Source organism: Nansenia antarctica (assembly GCF_963989245.1).
Source record: "Nansenia antarctica genome assembly, chromosome: 3".
NCBI lineage: Eukaryota > Metazoa > Chordata > Actinopteri > Argentiniformes > Microstomatidae > Nansenia > Nansenia antarctica.
This window is the reverse complement of record NC_137688.1, coordinates 66351649-66379642: the sequence shown is the minus strand read 5'-3', so window position 1 is coordinate 66379642 and position 27994 is coordinate 66351649. Positions and strand designations below refer to the sequence as shown.

The window sequence follows — 27994 nt, the reverse complement described above, 5'->3', positions numbered from 1 at the left end:
GCTAATTCAAACGCTTTTTTCGCAAGCTGCCTAAAAATTCAAGTTGTGAATGAATCGCGAGCGTCAATGCTTTTCTACGATACTACGTGTAATGTCACTTGGACATAGAATAATATTTCGTTGTTTGGTACCTGTACTATAGCAATGACAATAAAGACCATTCATTCATTCATTCATTCAAGACACTTGAGTCTGGGTTCAACAAAGGTATAACCAGTTTACTTCGGTTCTCTCGACACCTGTCAGTCACCTACTTGGTATCATGAACTCTCTCTAAGGCGCATGCGCTGTCCTGACTATGAATTAACCCATTCATTACACTACGGATGACGTATTAGTCGTGAAGGGTTGTCCCATTTCCCCCGGGGAACCACTACGGCGTGTGGCTCCAAAACGAGTGACTCCAAAACGAGCTGAAGTGGTAGAAAAGAGAATCGGGATTGGGCCATAGTTAGCCCTCAAAATGAAGCCATGGCTCGATGAAATATGAATTGGGACAGCCCTCCCCCTAAACGTGAACGCGCAAATCAAGCCATAGGGGTGAAAACGAAGTCATAGGGGTGAATTGGGATTGGCCCTTAGAACGTAGCAAGCAGTGTTGCCAGATTGGGCTACTTTTGGTCACACTGGACGGGTGGATTCGGCAGCTTTTAGACTGGTTGGGCTGGAAATTGTCAATTCCGTCTGGCAACCCTGGTAGCAAAATATGTGCATACGTATCTGGTAGCCTGTACTTTCAAATCGCAAGTTATTTCATCCTCTGTTCTCTTTTTCGGGGTGATGGAGGAGAGATTGGCAGTGAAATATCCATGATGGGACTTTGCTCATCATCCTCCGTCCTCACACTCATGTTTTTCCCCATCCATTAATCTTCTGTTAGTCAACACGAGTGTGAAAACGGATTGTATCCTTTATCTCAAAGACACTATGTCATACCGTTTCTTAAATAGGCCTATTCACTTAATATTCACTTAATTTGGGTGAGATGATAGGCCTACTTTGCAACTTTGCAGTTTTGGTAACAGTTTTTTGTTTCTCTACTGTAACATAATATATGTTATTATTATTATTATTATTAATAATAATAATAATAATTACAATGTACAATACAAATACAACAATTGGGGGTCCCTCAAAAAAAAAATCAATCAATCCCAAAGGCCTCATTCGGACCCAGGAAAAACCCTGGTATCTCCTGTATAACATGATAGCCATCTATGAGCAATGCACTGTATATAAGATGATGACCAAGGGTCTTTCTGCTGCTGACCAAGGGGCTGAGTCATGTTGATGGGGCCCAATTTTCTTTTAGACTCTGTAGGCTACTGTATTTGTTTATTCAGACTTACATAAATATGATATATTGTCTGAATTTGTCTTGTTTTATCAAATGTTACAATTATTTTTATTTCTTGTACTGGTTTATTATGAACAACATGTAAAATTGCAGGAAACTAGCACAAATAATTGTGTGGGAGAGAGGGGCCGCCGCTGCCAAAACGTGCACAGTTTTGGGTCGCTCCACCGCCCAAAAATCTCACTCCAAATTTTTGGTGAAACTTGGCAGCCCTTAAGGCTTTATTAAAACGATGTTTAACTTATGATTTACTAGCACTGGCGCCCCCACCCCGCCCTTGGGCCCGTGGTGGTCGTGGTCCCGAGGAGCGGGGCCCCTATTGCGAGGGGTGTCCCTTATTTCTCTGACTGAAAGGTGGCAACCCTAGTGACGACAATAAACAATTTCCTTGCCTTAATCCGACTGACAGCAGCCACTGAGGACAGCCAGCTCACCTTTTAGTGACATGAATGAATGTTTGTTTGGGTTAGGGTTAGGAGGCTTGAGGAGTTTGCCTGCTGGGCTAGCTCGGCTAGATAACTGTTCACATGCTAGCTGGCGAGTGAAAACCGAGTGGGTTTTTATGACAATATTTTCGTGACATGTCAGTTGGTGTCAAATGTAAATGTGGCTTAACTCCATGGGTCAGTATTTATACCTGTTTCAGATTATTTATTGTTCGTTAATATGTAATGTGTTGGTTAAACTAGGTAGGGTAAAGACTAGCTAGGCTAGCTAGCTAGCCCAGTGCAGAGGCGCCCTGTCCATAGAGGCAACCAAGGCAATTGCTTGGGGCCACCAAACAAAAAGGGCCTTTTTGTCAAACTAAAACTGTCCTTGGATGAATGTATTTTCAATGGAAATCATGGCATTCAGCGTTCAGTCGCTCTGAGTCTGCTCGCGCTGCGCATACATTCATCCAAGAACAGTTTTAGTTTGACAAGCTAAACAATATGAGGGTAGTTAAGAGTTTAACTACTTTTCATTGTGAAATAGCTAGTTTGGTAAAGTATTCCCTGCAATTACGGCGTTATTATATGATCTTGTCAACATACTTCCAAAAAGTGAACAACGTCCACACATACAACACCAGAGGAAGCTCCACGAACCACGTGCAACCGCGTTGCACCACAAACAAGGGGTTAAACTCGTTTGCAAACTATGCAGTAAAAATGTGGAACGCCCTTCCTATAATCTTAAAGGAGTGCAAAACACTGCCCACCTTCAAAACCACTCTCAAAAAACATTTACAGGAGGCTGCAATCCGTAACTGGACCCTCTAAATCAAAAATCAGATTAAAAGACCCGAACTACCCACTGTACATACTTTGTGTTTTGTCCCCCGCCCCCACCGGTGGTGTATGTCCCCACCTGTCCTACCCGCTGTACATACCTTATGTTTTGTTGTATTGTTCTTCCCATGATGGATGTATGTTTATCTTGTAGATAGTAATAGTTATTTGTCTGTATTATCTTGTAGATAGTACTAGTTTTTTTTTGTCTGTCTTACATGTAACGATGAATTGAGAATCAAGGACCCCAATTGAAATAAGCCAGTGGCTTTCTTGGGTTTTTATCCTGTTAGTTGACCTTGTATGTAATATGTACTTTCATGTACCTACTTCTGCAAATCTTCTAATAAAGTTTTCAATCAATCAATCAATCTATAACACCACGGACATCCATATCCGTAACCACTATTGGCAGTATCCACGCCGCTGCCCCAAAACCCCCCTAGTGGGGCCCGCCCCCTTCTAGCTTGAAATGGACTTCTAGCTGCCTCTCTCTCAGCTGTCAGCAGCAATCATGAAGCGATCGCACATTTCTGGTCACCAAAAAAGAAACGAGAAGACAATGAAAAACGACACCAGGATAGTGGTAAGTGGATAGAAGCTGCAGAGTGCAAAAATGTAAATAAGATGCAGAGTGCAAAATAAGTAAGATGTCTTAGGCAGGCAGACAGACAGGCAGACAGACAGACAAGCAGGCAGACAGACCCAGTGGAGTCATGTAAAATGTAAATAAGAACACCAGCGGTTTCAGAATATAATTGTTTATTGATTTTTTGATTTATTTGTTTATTTATTTGTTGTTCTTGCTCTGTTTGATATTACATATTAATGTTGCTGTTTCAGAATGTGAAAACACCAGCAGTTTCAGAATGTAAGTGTGTTAAGAGTTCTAATAAGCACCATTGTCAGTTGATATTTCATTATTTATATTGCTCCAATTTGATGTTACTACACATGGCTCCTTTGTTGATTAAATACTCGGACGTGTGTGTGACTGTTAATTAATACATTATGACATTTATAATGAATTCCTTTGTTTCAGACTGTTTTTTTACTTACACACACACGAGCGCGCGCATATGCGCGAACTTCGTAAAACCGTATTATATTTTAGTGTCAGGGAAATAAATACTTTCCACATCTGTCACGCCCTCTACCTCTAGGTAGTGGGCAGTGCCTCTCTCTCTCTCTTTCCCTCTCTCCCTCTCTCTCTCTCTCCCTCTAATTGGCAGGAGTGGCTTCAGGTGCGCAGCTGTCCGGCTGTTCTTCATTATCTCTTCGTTAGCCCTGTATAAAGACCCGGTCCAGCCTTCACTACTCTGCCAGATCGTAGCTTCAGTTTACCGTATGATACGCTTCCAGCTCCCCTACCTAATTACTACCCTGCCTGTACCTGCCTCCTACTTACCCCTGTTTTGCCTTTACCCCCCAGTACCCCTACCGGACTCCTGCTACCTGCCCTCCTGCCTGCCTGCCCTACCTTCCCTCCTGCCTGCCTGCCTGCCCTACCTGCCCCCCTCCTACCTGCCTGCCTGCCCTCCTGCCTGCCTGCCTGCCCTACCTGCCCTCTTGCCTGCCTGCCCTACCTGCCTGCCCTCCTGCATACCTGTCCTACCTGCCCTCTTGCCTGCCTGACCTCCCGGCCTGACCCCCTGCTTGCCCTACGACCATTCTCTGCCAACCCCCTTAAATAAATCTTACTTTATTTTACCTTAACCTGTCTGTGTCTGTGTCTGCGCTTGGGTTCCCTATGTGACTGTCACAGTACGATCTGGCCATGGAACTGAACCCAGCAGACACAGCATCGGTCCTACGCGCCCTCACAGAACAGGGCAACCTGCTGGGGCAACACTCTGATACCCTTATGGCCCTGGAAGGGCAGTTCTCTACCCGTACTAAACACCTGGAACGGCTAGAGGAGGCGGTTGTGGAGATGATCACAAACAGACTGAAGCTCAGCTTCTACCCCAGGGCCATCCAGGCCCTGAACACAGCAAAGACCTAGGTTCTGGGCCCTGGACAGTCTGGACGGATTGATGGCAGCTGCTGGATTGAAAATCAGGTGTAGTGCTGAGGCACAAATGTGTACATTTCAAGCCTGCAAACTGCGACACTTTAAATGAATGTGCAATAACACTATGTGCAATATGACAACCCTAGGGTACATAAGGTTGCAGAGAATAGGAAATGTTAGAATAGGTATAGCATAGCATAGAGTACAGCACAGTGTCTTATTTGTACAGTATAGTATAGTGGATAGTGTACATAGCCTTTATTTATGTAAACCAGCTCCCTTCCCTTCTTGTTTTTCTTTCTTTCTTTCTTTTTATTTATTTCTCCTAGCACCAGGGGAGCCCCCCCTCCCAAATGTCGTTGTCTGGTACCTGTACTATGTCAATGACAATAAAGACCATTCATTCATTCATTCAAGAGGTAAAGTTGCACAATGTGTATGGTGGTTCACATACTGTACATCAAATGCCTCAGAGTTGAAGTGTAATTTATTTTCTATTGGCAGGTCAAAGACGTTATTTGTGAAGATCATTCTAGGAGAGGACATGATAGCTCCATTGGTCCCTCAGTTGCCTCAGACTCTGAGACCACAACCTTTAGCAAACTGAAAGAAGGCCCTGAAACTGAGGGTGAGTCAAGGAAGGATGTACTTGGATGTATGTGAGAGGTTAGGTCTGCATCTACAGTACTGAGCAAGAACAATGATGCTACAGTAGAACTCAAGTTTTTCCTCTCTTCCCAGTGTCGAAATTAAAGTAATAAAATGACTAGAAATGATCATCATTACTGTGTATATACGGTAGTCACAATGAGGTTTGAGTATTTACTACTGCAGTTGCTATACTACTCTAACTTATCTTACATTTTACATGCCTGCAGATGATACCAATCGTCTTATTCTCTATAATGGCAAGGGTGGGTTGATCTTTATTCTGTTTGAATCATGACTATGAAGCCATGTGACAATACCGTGATTCTCTTGTCTCTCTCTCACCCTTAGACATGAAGACAGGCCCCCCGAGGCAGCAAGAGGGGTCAAGCCACACAGGTTTTATAGCAGGTGTTGTAGCTGCAGTGGTGCTACTCTTGGCTCTGACCCTGCTGGCTCTTTACACCAACTCCCATCCCTCTTTTGCCTCACCCCTTTACTCCCAGGTTAAGTACTGATCACCCGCCTGACACCAAAATGCACACTACACAAACCATGCACACCTCCCTTCTCTCACTCCTGTATCTTTTCAGGCACATGTCATATCCAGCTCTGACACCTACCCAGGCTTCCAGACCCAGGAGCAGAGACCGGCGGGAACCACCACGTCACCCCAGCACCAACCCCAGGTTCCAACTCAGCGACCCCAAACCCCCTGTTCCGGGCCCCCCCCCCCCCCAACTCCAGGCCCCCAGCTACAGGCCCAGTCCCCTACCCGCCAACCCCCAACCCCCAGCCCGGAACAAGCTGAGAAGAGCCAGGGAGCTTTTTCCCTGGATAAGCTGTGTACAGGTTTTTCGCCTCTGCTTGCCTGCCATGCGCCGAGCTCTCTGGGCCTCTCCTCGGGGGCCTCCGGTCGGCCTGCGTGCTCGATCTGCTCCGCCGCTGGGGCGCCTGGTCCGGCTAACCTCGTGAAGGGCTACAGGAGTCTGAGCCTGGTGGGCTGGGCCGGATGCGCCGGTGGTGGGGCGGGTCGGGTGAGTCGGGTGTGTGGGGTCCCTCGGGGGAGGGAGGTGGGGGAGCCACGGCTTTGCACTGGTGGGCAAACTGGATAGTAGTCGCTCTACAACTAGAGGGCTGCAGGGGAATTTTTTTCCCGGATGCACAGCGAACAGGTTTTTTACCCCTGCCTCCTACCGACACTGGAACCTGGACACTGAACACTGAACACTGAACATTACACTACACTGGACAATACACTGAACACTGAGCACTTTAGTTAGTTTAATGTTGGTTGTTGTTGAATGAAATGTCTTAAATGTCTGATTGTTTGATTAATTGATTGTATACACGGTGTTGCGTTTTTATAAAAACCAATAAAAAACACCTTTACTCCCAGGTTAGCACCACTGACACAGTGTAATTTCTCATCCAGCTGTGTCTGTTGCAGAGGCATTTGATCTTTGTCTTACACTCCTGTTAGATGTAGAGGGGGCTTTTCCTTCTCTATAACCCTTATGTGCATATCTTCCTGTGCTTTATTTCCACAGCCACGCAACAACTACTGGCCATCCATGAAGTTCCGAAAGCAGGGATTCCAATCCGGTTATGCAGAGGTCGAGGTTGACGGTTATGAGAAAGAGGGCATTATCGAAGCAGGGCAGTGCTGAGGGGATTAGGAACTGGATTTAGAGGAGAACAGATGCTTGGATCGGGGAGAGAGGAGAGAAGATCTCTACACACCTAGTCCATTACACTTTCACATTCAGCTGTGACTCATAGTCAAGGGTGCACAAAGGACTAAACATTGTTTTAGGAAGAATAAAGGGGATTGTTTCTTCTCATCCCCTGATACCCACTTGAATTGAGTTTGGATCTTTCAATAATCACTTCCATTAAATCCCCATCTTTCCTGGCTAAAATGTGTTTTCTCTTCCTACTGCATGTTCATCTGGGTTGTGGCCACTACAGAAGGTATTATTTCTTCAAGCACTAATTCCTTATCTTCTCCTACCAGTTCAGCAAGATGAGAGAAAAGTGCAGCTCAGGTTGAGGGGCAAGGGATGAACCAAGGGGCCAAGTATCGACAGAAAGTTAGATTTCTCCTCAGATACTGATGGCGGTCTTGACACCATAATACCCCTAACACCCAACAATAAAACATGCAACTGGAATTAACTGTTTCCTCGATCTTTAGGAAAGCCGTGGACAAAATCTGAAGGACCCTGCACCCCATGGCATGACAATAATAAAGACTGGGTGTGCTTCAACATCATTTATGTGATTTTCTTTTTTATGTAGTTAATTTTTTGGTGTATGTATTCAAAATAGCATATTTTATAAGTGTCTTTCTATTCATTAAGAGGTTGTCTTCAATTCAATTAACCTAAAATCAAACAAAGCAACAAAACACAACTGAACTGTCTATTATGAATGTGTCTCCTTTCAAATTAAACACATGGTTTGGAATTATGCGTTCAGAAATGGTTGTTTATTTTAATGTAAAAAGGGTGAACAAACTACACTGCTTATTATTTTCATCCTGTCACAAATCGATTTATGTGAGACCTAATTCCGATTTTGGGCAGCAGATGGCACCCAATCCAAATAGATTTTGTGTGTTTTTTCACCTACAAAGTAGGGCGCATTGTATTTAGATTGTGGCAGGTAGACATGTAGCGATAGTATGTGGATTGGTCTTTACAACCATTATAACCCATCATCTGTCCACAATTACAGACCGGTATCCCTTCTCTCCTTCCCTTCCAAAACCCTTGAACGCACGGCATCTAAACAACTGACTGACTATCTCCGGAAGATGGATCACTTAGACCCCCACCAATCCGGCTTCAAGGCTGGGCATTCCACTGAGACTGTGCTCCTTGCTGTCACGGAAGCCCTCCACTCTGCCCAAGCTTCCTCCCTCTCCTCTGTTCTCATTCTCCTTGACCTGTCTGCTGCCTTCGACACAGTCAATCACCAGATCCTTCTCTCCATCCTCTCAGACCTGGGCATCTCTGGCACCGCACACTCCTGGTTTTCTTCCTACCTGGCGGGCCGCTCCTACCAGGGGACCTGGAGAGAATCGCTATCTTCTCCACGAACCCTCTCCACTGGAGTTCCCCAGGGTTCCGTCCTAGGGCCCCTACTCTTCTCCCTCTACACCAAGTCTCTTGGCTCGGTAATCTCTTCACATGGGCTCTCCTACCACAGCTACGCAGACGACACTCAACTCTTCCTGTCCTTCCCCCCGTCTGATGTACACGTGGCAACCCGTATCTCAGCATGTCTCGCTGACATTTCAACTTGGATGGCTGACCACCATCTCAAGCTCAATCTTAACAAGACCGAGCTCCTCTTCATCCCCGGGAAAGCCTAACCTCTCCAAGACTTCTCCATCACAGTGGAGAACTCTACTGTAACCCCCTCCCTGACAGCCAAGAACCTTGGAGTGATCCTGGATAACCGACTATCCTGTGCAGAGAACATTGCAGCAACGGCTCGCTCCTGCAGATTCCTCCTCTACAACATCAGAAGGATACGACCATTCCTTACCAGAGAGGCAGCGCAACTCTTGACCCAGGCACTGGTCATCTCCCGCCTGGATTACTGCAATGTACTCCTGGCTGGGCTCCCCGCTTCAGCCATTAGACCTCTGCAGCTCATCCAGAATGCTGCTGCCCGGCTGGTATTCAACCTCCCCAAATACTCGCATGTCACCCCTCTCCTTCGCACCCTGCACTGGCTCCCGATAGCAGCTCGCATCAGATTCAAGACCCTGGTGCTTGCATACCAGGCAGCTAAAGGGACAGCCCCTGCCTACCTGAAGGAAATGGTAACCCCCCAAACCCCTGCCCGCTCACTCCGTTCCTCCACCTCGGCTGGCCGACTGGCCCCACCTCCTCTACACAGCAGTCGGGCTGCCCGATCACGTCTCTTCACAACACTGGCTCCCCGCTGGTGGAATGAGCTCCCCACGGCCGTCAGAACGGCAGAGTCACTACCCATCTTCCGTCGTAGACTGAAGACCCATCTCTTCAGGTTACATCTTAACTGCTCCTCCTGAGACATCTTCTGACCCTCACCACTACGTCTCCTAAAGACACCCGCTTTCCCCTCTACTGTGTCCCTAAGAACTTCTACTGCCCCCCTTGTACTGTTTCTCAGTTTCTCCAATAAAAAAAAAAAAAAAAAAAAAAAAAACGTTTTAGTAGAAGGCGATAATAGGGAGAAGGTTTTTCCTTCTATCAGTGGCCCCGGGCCCGAGCTAGAGTACTCTTCCTGCAACGAATAGTGGTTTGCTGATTCACATGCTTAGTATTCAAATGTATTGATTGTAAGTCGCTTTGGAATAAGGCGTCTGCTAAATGCCAAAAATGTAAATGTAAATGATAATGCATTGTCTGCGGTATGGAATGTTTGTTTTGGGCTTGTATTCCACCTTAAGGTCCATTAAATATTTTATATATTGAACATGAAGCCTGATCAAGGCCTTTTTCAGACAAACTCTGAATGAGTAACGGTCGACCATATCTAATGACTTAGAGATCTATAAATAATTGTAATAAGCAATTTAACACATCATTTAAGACACGAGACACCTAGACTGTGTTACGACCAGGTCAAAAGCCAGATTGGTGTTGGCCTACATTTAGGTTACATTCAAAGGTGTATCGTATGGAGGAGTGATTACAATGCTGGTAATATATGGCAATTGATTGTGGAGGCTTCCTCACAGTAGATGTCGCGTCCATGAAGATGAGGGGAAGTGCTGCCAACGTCAAACTAGTCAAACAACTCGCTGCCTGTCTTTCTGTCACTCACTGCTCATCAAGAGCCGTAACACGATTCGGGTACGCTGCTGGTGTCGGAAGCCTTCTCCCAACCAGCGGAGATCACCACAGCAGGTGTAAATCAACAAGGCCAAGCCAAGCAGCACCAGAACCATTACATTAAGGCTTTATAACACTACCAATGTAATGTCATTTAAGCACCCCGGTCCACCAAGACCCACAAACACCTGGAGAGAGAGGAGACTCCTTCGCCATCGAGAAACAACACCTAGGGACATGCTATTTGTAATTATGGATTATTTTAATTATATTTGATTGAATAAACCCTAACCCTAAGTTATGATTGCAATGTTAAGGCTAGTTACTATCTATTTTAGTAGCCGAACATATTCATCATAATGCTGCTGATATCGTCGAGACGGACGACACAAGTCACAGTGCAATCACATGATCATCGTGTCAGGATTACAATGCTGGTGATAATATCGCAATTGATTCCACACAGTAGACATACACCAACCATAGCCTCGTGTCTAGACCTGTCTAGATGAATATGAAGGAGAGGAGAGAGACATCATCCCGAAAAACCATCCATAGGGTCAAGTTCCCAGCCCCGTCCCGGCGACTGTGTTTTACGGCCACCAAACCCTCTGAGCAATAGACGTCTTTTCAACCTCGCGTCTACAATATAAACCAATATAAACCAGCTATATTACGGCTATATTTTCTACTTATCTTAAATGCATGAAAACCGTTATTAAACCCCTCTAAACTGTCAGAATACGTCCCAGACGTCATGTAGTATGAGATTCATATAGTCTAGCATAGTTATCCTAGCAGAAGTGGTGGTTTAAATTGCGTCTATACGTCGCTGTCCTTTAACCCAGATAAATGCGGTCTGTGTCTAAACCTGTTTTAGTCTAGCAGCACGTTGAGTTTAAATGAATACCCTTAACGCCTGTAGATTGTCAAAATATGTACCAGACCGTCATTTAGTCTGAGATTCCATATAGTCTAGCATAGTTAATGCAGAAGAGGTGGTTTAAATTGCGTCTATACGTCGCTGTCCTTTAACCCAGATAAATGTGGTCTGTGTCTAAACCTGTTTTAGTCTAGCAGCACGTTGAGTTTAAATTAATACCCTAAACGCCTGTAGATTGTCAAAATATGTACCAGACCATCATTTAGTCTGAGATTCCATGTAGTCTAGCATAGTTATTCATGCAGAAGAGGTGGTTTAAATTGCGTCTATACATCTCTGTCCTTTAACCCAGCTAAATGCGGTCTGTGTCTAAACATAATTTCTACTTATCTCAAATGCATTAAAACCGTTATTAAACCCCTCTAAACTGTCAGAATACGTCCCAGACGAGTTGATACATCCAATTGTATCGAACCTTTCGAGTTTTGATACTTTTTTGCCAGCGCCAGCCCAGCACACATATATGTACAATTGGATGTATCAACTCGTCTGGGACGTATTCTGACAGTTTAGAGGGATTTAATAACGGTGGGAATAGTACTCGGACGTTTGACAAACTGTTCGGCACGTATCGGACACTAAAAAGAGTCGTTCAAAAAGATTAGTTCGTTCATTTTCGCCCATCACTAATCGACACAGCTAGCCCTTCTTGCCATGATTCCGGCGTTTATTCAGTAGGCTATAACAGGTCAAAACAACTAGACCAAACGGCAGCAAACACAAATCAATAACAGGTCACGTCGACCTTAAATAACAGTGTACCAGTGTACAATAACTAACAGCTAACTCTTACAGTAACATGTGGCCTGTGTTTTTTGCAGTTCAATTAAAATGAGCATTATTACAAAACATTTAAAACACAGTGGACGTGAAAATGGCGGATCATTTGCATTCCGTTCATAACAAATGATAAATTCCACACGATTTATTTGATAGCACATCAGTGATGCAGTGACGTTGAACTACAACAAAGAGGCTGAGAACTACAACGACCGTCTACCTACCCGCGGGCACTCATGGAACTACTACACTGCGCCTGCGCACAGCCAGCAAACGGTCGCGCGCAAGATTTGAATGTTGTTGGCCAGAGATTTTACCGTCATAATATTAATACCTATTTTAATGGATTTTTAATGGAACTATGTAGAAAACTATGTCTAACCTGTCGAGGTCAGAATTGGTTTCATCATCTGAGAGCAATCTGTCCGTTTCTAGTCGAACTAGTAACAGAAGTTTGCGATTGGAAGAAAGAAGAAAGAACGAGGCTGACCCGTTCCTGTCTGCGCTGCAGTACCTCTCCCAGGGTGAGTAGCTAGTTCAGCTATACTAAAATGTATCTACTCTTTTTATCAACATTTATCAAGTCTTTCGGCTTAGCATTGGCTTGTTTGCTTTTTCTATATGTCAACATTGTGGAGTTATATAACTTCCAAGACCACTCTGTCTTCTTGTTTTTAACTAGCTAGCTATTTTTGGCTAAATATACCTACCGGCATCATCACTAAAGTAGGTGGATCATGCGTCCAAAACAAAAGCCTTATATTTGACATGAAGACCTCTATACCCGTATAGTAAGTTAATAACCTCTATACCGGTATAGTACTATAACTAGTAACAACATTGTCAATGAGGTAATTACATGGCTATATGGAGTTTTATCAGTTTGTGTTAAGTGGTTTGTACTCTGTGAAGCGCTGTGCAGACCAGCTGTCTTCAGTGCTCACAGACATCTGATCTTCAACACACATCAAACCTGGTTAAATGCATTAGAATTTTCCACTTATGAATTCGATTCCAATTTAGAAATTTGATCTCTGTACTGTAGGCCGCCATGTTGTTGTTGATCAGGCCTGCACCGTCATCAGCTAACTTGACTTGATCAAAAAGGTGTGCACTAAAGGTTTGTTGTCTATAGCAACGGCTTCAACTCTACTATCCATACACGGGGGTCTAGGGTGGGTGGTAGCATACTACAGATTATTTTGTGGTGAGTGTCAAACATTTGCTCACTATAGGAACAAGAGCTACAGGGCACCAGACATTCAAGCATATTACATTTTCTTTGGCACATAGTAGGCAATCCACAATTTATCTGGCTCTTTACTCTTGCTTTTTAAAGTTTTAAATGGGATTCTTCTGTGAAAATAACTTTTCTTTTGCTTTATTTAATTACAGAAGCTGTCATGAACCTAAAAAAGGTCACAGAGGTGGAGGCAAGGGCGAGCATTGGAGATCACCTGAAGCAGGCCCCAGGCAGAACGGGCGGTGCTGGCTACAGACAGAATAACCCAACCTAAATGTTGTCTCCATAACTGTCAATAAATACTATTATGTTGTTAAATGTTCCTATTTCATTGTTATTATGTTATTAAATGTTGTTAAATATGTAGTTATTATGTTGTTAAATGTTCCACATCAATCAACATGGTTAATATTTAATATTCTTTTTTCCTTATTTTTATTTTGTATTTACTAGTTAAATGTTTACTAGTTAAATGTTCCTATTTCATTGTTATTATGTTATTAAATATGTTGTTATTATGTTGTTAAATGTTGTTAAATGTTGTTAAATGTTCCACAAGGACCCCAATTGAAATAAGCCAGTGGCTTTCTTGGGTTTTTATCCTGTTAGTTGACCTTGTATGTAATATGTACTTTCATGTACCTACTTCTGCAAATCTTCTAATACAGTTTTCAATCAATCAATCAAACCACAACAATCAACATTGTTAATATTTAATATTCTTTTTTCCTTATTTTTATTTAGTATTTACTAGTTCCCTAAATAAATACATGTTCCTATTCATATTTCCTTATTTATATTTACTTATTACTCATGAAAATTGTATTTGTCTACTTATACTAAGTGTTTAATCGTCTAGGCTATAACAAAGCTAAATTGATGTGAAATTGGAAATTGAAAGGTCTGTTTAAACTGCATTTCAACAGCTATATATAGTCTGCCGTTGAAATGCCTATAGAAACAGTCGTTTCAATTTCACCTCCATTTGGCTTTGTTTTAGCCTAGACGTTTAAACACAGGTGTTTCAATGTCTAGGTTATAATTAAGCTAAATTTAGGCTAAATTGGAAATTGAAACAACGTCTATGTTTAGACGTTGAAATGCCGTTGAAACATAGAAAGGGAAACAACGTCTATGTTTCAACGGCATTTCAACGTCTAAACATAGACGTTTTTTAAATATCCAAAATGGCCGATATTTAGCCTCGATTTGGCCTAGACGTCTACGGGCCATTTAGACGTTGTTTAGACGTCTAATCAACGTAAAATTGCTCACTGGGAAAGAGCTCACATTTTTCGCTGTTGTAAGGAGTCAATCTTACCATTCCAAACATCTTGATTAATGTTATGTTCTTTTACTGATTGTGAGTGTGTGTGTGTGTGTGTGTGTGCGATGTCCTTTTGCTTCAATAATGCCCATAATGCCCAACGTTGTCCCTAGCAGAAGCTCCTCCCTCGACAAAAATCCCCCACAAGAAAAAAGAAAAAAAGAGGCAAGCGATAGCGCGCGGTTCCTGTACAGCCTGGTCTCAATCACGTCCTCGTAGCTGAGATAAATTCAACCCACAACTTCACCGAAGTCATAATCTTACTGAACTCAACATGTCTGGAAGAGGAAAAGGAGGAAAGGGACTCGGAAAAGGAGGCGCCAAGCGTCATCGCAAGGTTCTCCGTGATAACATCCAGGGAATCACGAAGCCCGCTATTCGCCGCCTGGCTCGCCGTGGGGGTGTGAAGCGTATCTCTGGTCTGATCTACGAAGAGACCCGTGGTGTGCTGAAGGTGTTCCTTGAGAACGTTATCCGTGATGCCGTCACCTACACCGAGCACGCCAAGAGGAAGACCGTCACCGCCATGGATGTTGTATACGCTCTGAAACGCCAGGGACGTACTCTGTACGGCTTCGGCGGCTAAACTATTCGTAAACTCAACCACCCCCTACAAAAAACAACGGCTCTTTTAAGAGCCACCCATCTCCACACAAGAGAGTTGATTCCATTATTATAACACATTTTGTCAGGCCTGTATATTCAACGGGTTTAGCTGTCATGAATAAAAACATACGTTGCCAAATCAATGTCAACGCAAGTAAATGCGTAGTCTTGGCATTCCACGACTAGAAATGACCATCCCACATTTGCACCCTAGAAAGATGGTTATTATGGATTATTACGCACACAACACAGTGCAGCCCCTTTTTCTATTGCGCATCTAGTGATAATAATAATGCATGCCCTTGTCGTACCATCCCAAAAGGACAATTCCTGGTAGTAATCGCTAGGCTGGTTGGGAGTTTGGGGGACTTGGTGTTCTATGTATATCATTCTCAATCTTCCTCTTGACGTTTTCATGTTCATATCGCCATCGGAAACAAGGCAACCCGACAGCCGGGTGAAAAAGTAAGGAAGGGGTGGGGGGAGGAGCCCGCGCGTGCGCAGATAATGTATTTACCCGCGAGGCAGACTAGAGCTTTGGAAGTGGATGTCAGCAGCCGCCTAATTTGCATAGCCCCACCTTTATATTACGGGTGTGCGTTTGCCGCCTTTTCATTCGTTTCTGAGAAGTAACGAGCCACTATCAACATGCCAGAACCTGCGAAGCCAGCGCCCAAGAAGGGCTCCAAGAAAGCCGTCACCAAGACCGCCACCAAAACCGGCAAGAAGCGCAGAAAGTCCAGGAAGGAGAGCTATGCCATCTACGTGTACAAGGTCCTGAAGCAGGTCCACCCCGACACCGGCATCTCCTCCAAGGCCATGGGAATCATGAATTCCTTCGTCAACGACATCTTCGAGCGCATCGCCGGCGAGTCCTCTCGCCTAGCCCACTACAACAAGCGTTCTACCATCACCTCCAGGGAGATCCAGACCGCCGTGCGTCTGCTGCTCCCCGGTGAGCTGGCCAAGCACGCCGTGTCCGAGGGCACCAAGGCCGTAACCAAATACACCAGCTCCAAGTAAACAGATTTTCGTCTGTACTGCTTACCCCAAAAGGCTCTTTTAAGAGCCACCCACCCTATCAAAAAAGAAAGCAATTCCATAGTGAGATGACCTCGCGTGCTACAAATCAGTCGAATGTATATGCTGTACTAATTGTGTATTGTAACAAGTAAGTACAATTATACAGTATTTATACAGCACCTTTCCCAGACCAAGGGTCTCAAAGTGCTTTACATAACAAGGAAGAAAACACAAATAAAACAGTAATACAGGAGTGAAAGCCACAGCAGGTTAAAACAGGCAGAAAGTATACATAACATAACAAGCATGTATAAGGCATATGTATCAATTACTCGATGTTACAATTTTCAAAGACTCCAGTCCTTGAACGCGCAGGAGATTTTGCGCGCCTTTTTTGTTCCTCACTTGTTTGTTGCTCACTAGTTGTCTAAAACGGTTTCCTCTATTAATATAATGGACAGGAGTGACTACACTGCATACATACGCATGGCCAATTTCTCGGGACAGGTGGATTTAAAATAAATAATAAAATATAATAATAGTTTAAACGGCGTTCACATGTGGATCTACCATCACCTCCAGGGAGAATCAGACCGCCTGCTACTGCTCCACAGCAGATTAATGTGTGTATCTTAAACGGCGAAGACAAATGTAATCTTCTTGCACTTGAATAGCATTAAGGTTGATGCAGGCTCACTAGTCAGCTACCTGGACAGAACCTCAAGAACCAATGATGTGAACGAGTTCGGTCATGCATGTCTTGTCTATGTCTATTATTGTATTATTGGTGAATATTAATACGATTAATACGAGGCTCAAGGACAGCCAAGCAGCGGCAGAACCATTATATTATATTATGTTACATTACAAATGTGATGTAATTTAAACACCCCGGTCCACAAAGACCCACAAACACATGGAGAGAGGAGGCAGGCTGACTACGTCACCATCGATAAACAACACATACATAAGCACATTTAATTTATTGAATTTACTTATTACTATTATTATTTATTTATTTACAAACAAAGTTATGATTGCAATTTCAGCTAGTTACCAACTAGTTTAGTAGCCGAACATATTCATCATAAGGCTGCTGATGTCCTCAACACAATTCTGGTGATAATATCGCAATTGATTCCTCAGAATCGACATGCAGCAAGCATAGTCTATCTATGGCTTTCACCTGTCTTGTCTAGATTTAATGGGAGGGAGAGGGACACCATCTGAAAAATAACCTATACGGACAAGCTCTCAGCCCCATCCCCGCGACTGTGTTTCACGACCACCAAAAGAGCTCATATTTATAACACCCCGCACCACATCGGGGGATCCTCAACCTTTGTACTCCCTTGCCAGACAACCTGGCTACCTGGACAACGAGTGCTGGTCGCAATCATATGCACTTTTAGCCACTTTAGGAGACAAATAACACAGGAAAAGCTGTGCGCACCGCTCCCTCCGACGGTGCAACGGTGGGGTTTTGATCGAGTCACAACAAAACTCACGAGGCCTTCGCGGCTCACATGACTTTATTCTAACCGGAGGCAAGTCTGCTCGCTGGCCCGTTTGCATTTGGACCTCAACTCGGCACCACGGGTGACTTTTGGCCCGTTATTCGCGAGGAGAAAACACAGGCGCCCAAACATTTCGGCAGCTACGACTGCTGAGCAGGGATGGCTGAGTCTGCACGGTTCTCATGCCGCGTTTAAGGACAGCCCCCTGCTCCGGGTTGAGCTTCATTCTCACAGAGCAGCTTTGCAGACTAGTTGGTTTACCGGAACGAACGAGACTTTCTACAGACATGGCAGAAGTCGCACCAGCACCAGCCCCCGCGCCGGCCAAGAGCCCCAAGAAGAAGGCAGCAACCAGGCCCAAGAAAGCTGGCCCCAGCGTCGCCGAGCTCATCGTGACGGCCGTGTCCGCATCCAAGGAGAGGAGCGGTGTTTCTCTGGCCGCGCTCAAGAAGGCGCTGTCTGCCGGTGGCTACGACGTGGAGAAGAACAACTCCCGCGTCAAGGTCGCCGTCAAGAGCCTCGTCACCAAGGGCACTCTGCTCCAGCTCAAGGGCACCGGGGCCTCCGGCTCTTTCAAGCTCAACAAGAAAGCCGCTGAGGCGGTCAAGAAGCCGGTGAAGAAAGCCGCCGCCCCGAAACCCAAGAAGTCGGCCGCAAAGAAGCCCGCCGCTGCCAAGAAGTCTCCGAAAAAGGCAAAGAAGCCCGCTGCTGCGGTCAAGAAGTCTCCCAAGAAGGCAAAGAAGCCCGCGGCAGTCACCAAGAAGGCCACCAAGAGCCCCAAGAAAGTCAAGAAGGCCACACCGGTCAAGAAGGCTCCGGCTAAGAGCCCCAAAAAGGCCGTCAAGGCAGCCAAGCCCAAGGTAGCCAAACCCAAAACGGTGAAGCCCAAGGCAAAGAAGGCAGCCCCAAAGAAGAAGTAAACATTCAAAGTGTTCTTGCCGACTCCATTTGTACCACAAAAAGGCTCTTTTAAGAGCCACCCAGATTTTCGTAAAAACGCATTATCATCCATGACGACAGAAAAAGTCGAGTGTTTATTTTAGTATTTTACACCAGTGTCAACCACGGACTTACACTCACGACAATCATGGTTTTACTTATTGAGTAAATAATGAGCAGTAATGAGAGATTTGACATCTAGGTCTAGTTTACACTTTGACGCTATAACGTGTCACTCGGTAGATCTGTGTGCGGGAGAGGATGGTGGGGGTATGACAGTGTCCATAAAGTTGCATATAATATCAACATATACAGTTAGTTCCTCTTTCCGTTACACCAATACGTTATATTTGGACAGAAAGGCGGGATATAACAGAACACTTTTCGCTCAGTCAGGAGTAACGTACTACAGAGAGCTGGGAACGCACTTCACAATGTACATATTATATACGTATCAATTATATATTATTATTATTATTATTATTATTATTATTATTATATTATGACATATACTAGTTTTAGTATATTGAATGTGTCATGTCAGGTCTTCTGACGCAGGTTTTCTCTGTGTACCACATGTACAAAAGAAGAGATTTGGTGAGGCTGCATTCTCATTTTATGCACCCAAATTGTGTCTCCACTGCCAGTTTACATTAGGGATGCAACCTCAGCGCATATGTTCAAGTCAAGACTAAAAACCCATCTTTTTAATATTGCCTTTAAATGACCTAAATAATTAAATTAAGATTATATAATGATTACATTTCTATTAATATTTCTGGCGCGCGAGGGAAACTCACAAAGACAGAAGTGTCACAATCTCTGTCTCTTGATTGGATGAGGTGACATCGACCCAGTGGCCAATGAACGCCGTCAAGGCGAGCTATAAGAACGACGCTCCAAGCGGCGGAACTGTTATCTGAAATTATTTTCTTCATCTTGTTTGAGATCCCGCTAAACCGTCACCATGTCAGGAAGAGGCAAAACTGGAGGCAAGGCCAGAGCAAAGGCAAAGACCCGCTCTTCTCGCGCCGGGCTTCAGTTCCCTGTGGGCCGTGTCCACAGGCTCCTACGCAAGGGCAACTATGCCCATCGTGTGGGCGCCGGCGCACCGGTTTACCTGGCCGCCGTGCTCGAGTACCTGACTGCTGAGATCCTGGAGTTGGCCGGCAACGCCGCCCGCGACAACAAGAAGTCTCGTATCATCCCCCGTCATCTGCAGCTGGCCGTCCGTAACGACGAGGAGCTGAACAAACTGCTGGGCGGTGTGACCATCGCTCAGGGTGGTGTGCTGCCCAACATCCAGGCAGTGCTGCTCCCCAAGAAGACCGAGAAGCCCGCCAAAGCCAAGTAAAAGTTCTACTACGGCTTTGACCCCACTACTTAACCCCAAAGGCTCTTTTAAGAGCCAACCACTTCTCTCTCCAAAAGTGCAGTCCATGTCTCCCTCCACTGTTTGTCTGCGTTATGAGTGTTTCATGTTGTGAAGAACACTAATTGTGATTTCATGTACGAGGCAGAGAACGCACCCATACATATTACACAGGGTTGGGCAGAAAACATCCTCGTGATGTCACTGCCTCAGCATTTGAAATAACGTTTAGTCCTTTTTTACGGTTTTAAACATCACCCCTTCCTTGTGTAGTGGACCTTGTTCTTCCATAATAATAGTTTGCGTTTGTTGGTTCATCATTTGTATGAACTGGGTGAGGACAACTAGTTATGAAACTTTAGATTAAAATTAGAGGACAACAATGTTGAAATTATAGATTTAGAATAGAGGACAACAATAATGAAATTATAGATTTAGAATAGAGGACAACAATTATGAAGTTATAGATTAAGGATAGAGGACAACAATGTCCACAACAGCAGCGAGATTAAAGGACGTCCAATGGCACACAACCACCGTAAAGACAAAATAAGTGTCTGCACCACGCTGATCTCTGTACATAATGTTTACACTGTTCTTGTTCATTTGTATTCATATAGTCGTACATTACATACTTTTTTGTATCTTCACATTTGTTTTGGCTTTAAAAAAATAATAATTTAAAGGATAGATTATCATTGACAAAAGATATCGGAATTACATCTCTTTGAAGCCAACGGTTTGGGGGAGGGGCCAAACAAAGGAAGCGCGCGGCAGGGTATAAGTGTTTGAATTTGTGGACGGTACTCGTGTCTAATGGCAGCCGGAGAAGGAGGCGCCAACGAGCCAATGAGCTCGTCTATAGTCGCCAACCAATCGGGGCACGACTGGGGGTTTATACATGTACAACGTTCTGTTGAGATTGGTTATACTCCAACTGACCGAAGGAAGATATCGTCATGGCCAGAACCAAGCAAACCGCTCGTAAATCCACCGGCGGCAAAGCCCCCAGGAAGCAGCTCGCCACCAAGGCTGCCCGTAAAAGCGCCCCGGCCACCGGCGGCGTGAAGAAGCCTCACCGTTACAGGCCCGGCACCGTGGCTCTGAGGGAGATCCGTCGTTACCAGAAGTCCACCGAGCTGCTGATCCGCAAGCTGCCCTTCCAGCGCCTGGTGAGAGAAATCGCCCAGGATTTCAAGACCGACCTGCGCTTCCAGAGCTCTGCTGTGATGGCCCTGCAGGAGGCTAGCGAGGCTTACCTGGTTGGTCTGTTCGAGGACACCAACCTGTGCGCCATCCACGCCAAGAGAGTCACCATCATGCCCAAAGACATCCAGCTGGCCCGCCGTATCCGTGGAGAGCGCGCCTAAGATCACCACCCTGATCTAACAGTAGATCCCCAAAGGCTCTTTTAAGAGCCACCTCAATATTTCCCTCAAAGGCGTGTTTCTATTTACCACCCGTGTAGGGCGTTAATCTATAGGTTATACGACTCAAATGAGTAGCCTGCAGGGATGCTGACCGTGCCATCTCGGTAACCGAAATACATGTAGGCCAATTCACAACAGCATAAGGCCTTAATGTGTGAATTCGTTGTGATTGTCTAACTATGATAAGCACTCCTTATGTAAAATAATCCGAAGTAAATCAGGGTCAGTCAGTGTATTCTGTAGGTCACGGATTTTCTCCACACAAGGTCTGTGATTTACTTCGGCTAAAGCTTAATGGTGCTGGGAGGACATCAAAATGCGGTACCCCCATAGGCTGTTCTTAAAATAGATAGTATATGTATATATACAGTGTTCAGACCCCTTCAATTTTCCACATTATGTGGTGTTATAGACTCAATTTAAAATGGATTAAATTAGAAGAATTTGCCATAAATCCACACACAATGAGCACATGATTATAAAAGCATGTTGTATTGTATTGAATATGTCAGGGTTATTAAAACACGTTAGGCTATACTGCATATGTGAATGAAATGTGCCACAGTATGTATTGTAAATAAAGTTTAATCTGATTTGATGGTTAGGGTAATTTACATTGTACAAGGAAAACATTTAAATGTAGAAAATAATAATAATAATCTCTAAAAAATAAAATAATCTCTTTTACAGTTTATTGAGAAAACATTGAAAACAAATGTCCTATTGGCAATCATTGGATCATTCAAATGAAGATGACCTGACCCCAGGAATATGTAATAGAGGTCCAGTCTGACCAGATATGAACATCCTCTGACTGTTGACACCATCACAGGATTGGGCTTCAATAATCTCAGATTCTAGATTTCACAGAGAGAGCTCAATCTGAGAGTCAACCCTCTGAGATTCATTGAAGTGGGAAATAATTACATATTACTCTTAAAACCAAATCACAGAATACAGAATAGTAGGTTATGATAAAGCATCACTCACTTATGGGGAGCTCTAATATTACACAGCTCAGCACTGTCACCCCAACAAGGCCCAAAGACCCCTTCCAGCCCAATTGGGCTAGTTTAGGTTGCATTGTGCTGGTAAAATTGGGCTTGGGCTGGTGCACAGAATTTGGCCTGGTTTCCCATGAAAAAAAATGTTTTAAAATAACTTGACAGAGACTGTGTTAACTGTGTTAAATATGCTGTGATCACCATGCTAATGTGTGTTTAATTGCAGACCATGCTAATGTAAAATTAACACATTTTATTATATTGCCAATTCAATTGGGGGTTGGTTTTAAAAAGGCACATTCATTGAGACTATAGAGGATGTCACATGGAAATGGATTTCATATGATAATACCATGATTGAATTGAGGTTATCTTCCATGATCATATTTTGCCATTGCATTGAACATGAAACAAGACTAAGCATTGTCATTACTTTGACACAGCATTGCTAATCGAAACAATCAACAAATATTATTTTTGGTATTTGAGCAGTCCCTTTGTTTACTCTATTCTATTCGTTTTTGATATGTATAATTATTATATATTCTATGCTATAATATTTGGTCTGGTTTTTATCAATTTGGGCGGATTTTGAGCACTTATTGGGCTGGTAAACATCAGACCAATCTGGCAACACTGCTGACCACTCCTCTCAACCTCCCAGTAACAGCGTCCAGAGAGACCCTTACGATATCTAGCTAGCTAAATAGCTAGCTAACTTAGCTAGTGCTAACAGCTGAACTGCAAAACGTATTCGCTTCATAACTTAGCAAATAACGTGACATTGATGAACAAAACATCCATTAATTGACTAAACATATCCATTAGGTAATGAATTCTAAACGTAATAACATAATTAATTAAAACCACATTTAACATTACCTGAACAGGCACACCGCACAGCACAAGAGACAGCTCAGCAGGCAAATTCAAATCTCTCCACGTGAAATAGGGTGCAACCATTCGGGTGCATGAAATAGGGTGCAACAGTTGAAAAAAATAAAATAAAGATCCAATAATAAAAATACAACAAATTATATCAGTTGGTCTGTGTAACTGGGGTGGCAAGTAGGTTGGCAGGACTTTTTTCAACGGTGGCGGCTCCCACCCTTTGTTACCATTGATAACTACGCAGCACATACCGAGACCCCCTATTGAATCTCTCTGGAGGCTGGGGTTGGTACCTGTCTTTCCCAATTTTCACTGCATGGCGTGTGTCTCCCGAATTCACTGCATGGTGTGTCTGGGTCCAGTGTGAGCTCACAGGCATCTGGGAGAAGAGCAGAGACCAAATCAGAGAAATAAGAGGAGTAAGATATCGAGCCTGTTTTTCATGAGTCTCTCCCTCTCCTAGATCTCTCTAATTATATCTCAGGGTTTGTGGAGAGTATCAGTGGAGAGAGACTGTTAGCTACTTCAGGATAAAGAGACTCACCTTGTGAAAACTGGGCTCTGGTTTGGGGCTCTGGTGGTAGTAAGATATCCACTGCATTCACTACAGACACACAAACACATTCACAGAAAGAGAAAACATTCACTTCATATCATATTACACACACATTATGTACTGTACACAAAGTGATGATTAGGACATTGGTCTGAAGTTAAAGGGACTAGAGCAAAGTGATGATTAGGACCGTGGTCTGAAGTTAAAGGGACTAGAGCAGACGTGGTCCAACTAAGGCCCATGGACCGGATCCGGAGATGTCTGAGTTTTAATCCGACATCTTTTAACCAAAACAATACATTTGATTCTGTTATGCCCTAATTAGTTTCAGCACAATATGAGGTCACATGCTATAAAGGTGAATTGTTGAATTTAATCTTTCAGTACAGCAGAACTCGTGTAGATGGCAGTAGAAGTAGGAGCCCCTGCCTGTTTCTGCTCAATCTTAGTGTGTATGTTACGGTACATGTGGGAAAACTAGGGTTAGGGTTAGGTGCTAGGGTGCTACAGTTAAGGTTAGGGTTAGGGTTAGGGGTAGGGTTAGGGGTAGGGTTAGGGGTAGGGTTAGGGGTAGAGGTGGGGTTAGACATGCCAGCATGTACCAAGTCAACGTAGCACCTAACCCTAACCCTAGTTTTCACACATGTACCGTATTACCACATGTACCGTAACATGTAGACAAAGTCCGAAAATGAATGAATTAATGAATGAATGAATGGTCTTTATTGTCATTAATACAGTACAGGTACCATACAACGAAATTTAGGAGTTGGGGCTCCCCTGGTGCTAGGAAAAAAATACTAAAAACAAGAAGGGAAAAGAGCTGGTTTACATAAATAAAGGCTATATACACTATCCACTATACTATACTATACAAATAAAACACTGTGCTGTACTCTATGCTATGCTATAAATATCCTAACATTTCCTATCTCTGAACCTTATACCTTCCCCACCTTCCAACGCAGCCCCACTTCGTAGTTGCTACTTGTAAAAGATTTTTAAAAATAAACATTGTTTATTCATAAAATGCGGCTGATATTCTGTCGGCGCCTATCAGCATTCATTAAAAATCCTCCAATACAATAAACATTTTATCTGTGTGTGTGTAAAATTCACTGTGAAAATACATAGGGGAGGAGTCGGGGCATGCACAGATTATAGGTTTACCTAGGCTGCAGCCTAGGGCCACTACCACTAGGGGTAGTAAAACATTTTAAAAAATGCGTGAGACTTGAGAGCCCTGAATATCCGGTTGGTAAGTCTGAAGTCAAACTTGACGTTTTGCAATTTCCGCGTTCAAACCAGAAATTCTCCGCACCAGAATACCAGTATACTACAGCGGTAGAATGACAGTTTAATCGTTTTTTAGACTGGGATCTATTCATACAACAAGGGACACAGCCAGGGCTGGACTGGCCATCTGGCATACCGGCATTTGCCCGGTGGGCTGCGGTAGTTTTGGGCCGAGCCGACCGGCAAAATAAAACCAGCCGGCCCGGCCGAAAGCTACCATCGAACGGGCCATAAACCGAAAGCTACCATCGAACGGCCCATAAATCTGGGACAGCGGCCCATTGGCCAATTTTCTATACAGACACTGGGCTGGCCCAATCAACAGAGAGAAGGGGGGGGGGGGTCAGGGGTCACGCACGCACGCAGCAGCACCAGACCTCCGTCTCAGTTTCGCGGTAGTTTTGGTCCGAGCCGGCCGGCAAAATAAATTTAGTTAGCCTGGATAGTGGATACTGAGAGAGATGGAGCGCAAAAGCACACAAAAACGGAAGGGAGGCTGGGAAAAACTTAGGGAGAAAAACAAAAAGAAACTCAAGGCAGATGCTGCCAAATGTGTAAATATTAGGGACATGTTTACTGCACCCTCAAGTTTACCACAGCAGCAACAGGTTGAAGAGGAGGCTAGTGTGACGGGGTGTATCTTTTCATGAATCACTCTCAGCTGGATGGCTCACGTTCATTTATTCTGTAGAAAACAGTGCATCAATTTCTGGACACGGGACTTGCAGGGTCATCGAGCTACATTCGCATCAGTGGTTAAGAATGAACTGCGCATACAGTAGTCACTCATACTACACAAATTATAACAATAATATGAAACAAAAATACAAAATGTGTAGACTACATAAATCTTCACTTGTGTGATCATATAGTGGTATTCATTTAACAACAACAACAAAAAATCATAACATCCAAATGCATGGAAAAACCACGCACTTGGAATACGCATGCGCACCACGTGCAACAATGGCTGCAACCTGACTGCTAGGTAAGCCGCGAGCGTGTTGCAAACTAGCGAGGTGGAAGACCCAACCTCATACAATACGGTCTACTAACAGAACAACAGACATATAATAACACAACAATAATAATATTACCTGTAGAAAACAGTGCATCAATTTCTGGACACGGGACTTGCAGGGTCATCGAGCTACATTCTAAAATGATGTTACACACGGACATTCACGTTAGCGCCATCATTGTTAACAACAGAAAACTCACATTAACAAACTTGTGATATGTTCCAAACTAACTTGTGCCAGAGCTAGTTTTCCCGTCATCTATTAACCTGCCATCTGGGACACAATTAGTTGTATCTTGTATTGTGTATTGTGTTAAGAAGAAGTTCACTAAAGAACCAGAAACGGAGAATCCCTTGTCGTGTTTTGTCCGTCTGATGTGCGTGGGTATAATGACTCACACGACAAGGGATTCTCCGTTTCTGGTTCTTTAGTGAACTTCTTCTTAACACAATACACAATACAAGATACAACTAATTGTGTCCCAGATGGCAGGTTAATAGATGACGGGAAAACTAGCTCTGGCACAGAACAGCAGCTTTGCTGTCCATACCGATGAGCGTTGTTCCCTTTACTGCCTGTTTACGTAACCAAGGTAACGAGCTATCTCTCTCTCTGGGTGATCATGTGACATACAGTAACCAATCAACAATAACGGTAACATAAACACAACAACAACAACAACAACAACAACAACAACAGGGAAAGCCACCCATGGTGGACTGTCTCACACTATCCCCCTCCAAGAGTACTGAGTCCCTTCAGTACAGGTGACTTAACATTAACATGTCTAGGAATAGAACAGTTGACTCAATGAACATGTCTAAATTATTTGATTACTTACATCACATTCTTTGCAAACTCGTAGGCCCTATAGCTAAACAGCAGTGAAACAATTAAAACACTTAACTACTTGTAAACAGTTTTTACAGTAAAACATTTTTTTTTTTTTCTTTATAATGCAAAACTTCTTGGATGAAGTAACCAATCTGCCGATAAACTAAACAGTCTCTCTTTCAATAACTAGTTCCTGAATCTCTCTGGCTTATTAACCATGCGTCCCTTAGATGTTTTAACAGTATTTTTTGGAGTGTCCTCTTGTCTTTTTTTTCTGCTGACACCTTGGAGCTTTGAGATGAGGTTTCTCCTCTTGATCACATGACTCTCGAGAAGCTCCTTCCCCTGCTGGATCTTTATCATTGTCTTTCTGTAGTGGCAGCTCTGGTACCAACGGGACATCCTCTTCAGGTAGCTGTGTAGCTGGGTCTTGGCACTGCTGCAGCACTTGACTCCTTTGACGTTTTATCCCAGCAGGGACCACCTCACTATTGTATGGTTTAAGCCGATCATGGTGCATTATCTTTCTGCGCTTCAACCCTTGAATATCGTAGAGGACAGGACCACGGCATCCAGCCACAATCAAGGGGCCCTTCCAAGGTGCTTGAAGCTTGGGGCTTAATCCCTTCTTTTTCGTGTCATCCTTTACATACACCAAATCTCCAACGCTGTAAGAATGTTCTCGTGCTCGGCTGTAAGAATGTTCTCGTGCTCGGACATCATACATCTTCTTCTGACGTTCTTGTGCAGTGCGGAGGTGCTCCCTCGCTGTGCTTTGTGCCTCCTTAAGTCCTTCTCCCAGGTTATGAAGGAAATCTGCTACCTCCCTTCGGTCAGATTTGAGTTCTGCAGCCCCAGACTGGATATCCTGTGGTTGATGAACTTCTCGGCCAAACATGAGCCTGTTAGGTGTGAACCCTGTGATTGCATGGCGTGAGCTGCGGTAGGCTGAGGTGAGTAGTGACAGATGCTCATCCCAGTTCTTTTGGTTCTGGTCCACGTAGCACCGGATCATCTGGAGTAAAGTTCTGTTGAACCTTTCCACCTGTCCGTTAGAGGCAGGGTGGTAGGGGGTGGTCCTTGTCTTTG

General features: G+C 44.1%; 6 protein-coding genes across 6 annotated transcripts in view; 5 read left to right on the top strand and 1 right to left on the bottom strand.

The window, feature by feature from the left end:
- LOC308152853 (histone H1-like) overlaps nucleotides 1-27994 on the bottom strand; it is a gene marked incomplete at both ends in the record, with an annotated part of 103305 nt that overhangs the window by 23060 nt on the left and 52251 nt on the right. The window lies entirely within an intron of this gene.
- Nucleotides 14690-15001, top strand: LOC308152938 (histone H4; the record flags this gene model as incomplete). Its single annotated transcript, XM_080526010.1, has 1 exon — nucleotides 14690-15001. The coding sequence occupies one exon, from the start codon at nucleotides 14690-14692 to the stop codon at nucleotides 14999-15001; it is 312 nt and encodes a 103-aa protein (XP_080382136.1).
- Nucleotides 15667-16044, top strand: LOC308152949 (histone H2B-like; the record flags this gene model as incomplete). Its single annotated transcript, XM_080526021.1, has 1 exon — nucleotides 15667-16044. Exon 1 carries the CDS (start codon nucleotides 15670-15672, stop codon nucleotides 16042-16044), a length of 375 nt encoding a protein of 124 aa, XP_080382147.1. The 5' UTR covers nucleotides 15667-15669.
- Nucleotides 17849-18481, top strand: LOC308152856 (histone H1-like; the record flags this gene model as incomplete). Its single annotated transcript, XM_080525927.1, has 1 exon — nucleotides 17849-18481. One exon carries the CDS (start codon nucleotides 17849-17851, stop codon nucleotides 18479-18481), a length of 633 nt encoding a protein of 210 aa, XP_080382053.1.
- On the top strand, nucleotides 19468-19854 carry LOC308152896 (histone H2A-like; the record flags this gene model as incomplete). Its single annotated transcript, XM_080525968.1, has 1 exon — nucleotides 19468-19854. The coding sequence occupies one exon, from the start codon at nucleotides 19468-19470 to the stop codon at nucleotides 19852-19854; it is 387 nt and encodes a 128-aa protein (XP_080382094.1).
- Nucleotides 20832-21242, top strand: LOC308152869 (histone H3.2; the record flags this gene model as incomplete). Its single annotated transcript, XM_080525941.1, has 1 exon — nucleotides 20832-21242. The coding sequence occupies one exon, from the start codon at nucleotides 20832-20834 to the stop codon at nucleotides 21240-21242; it is 411 nt and encodes a 136-aa protein (XP_080382067.1).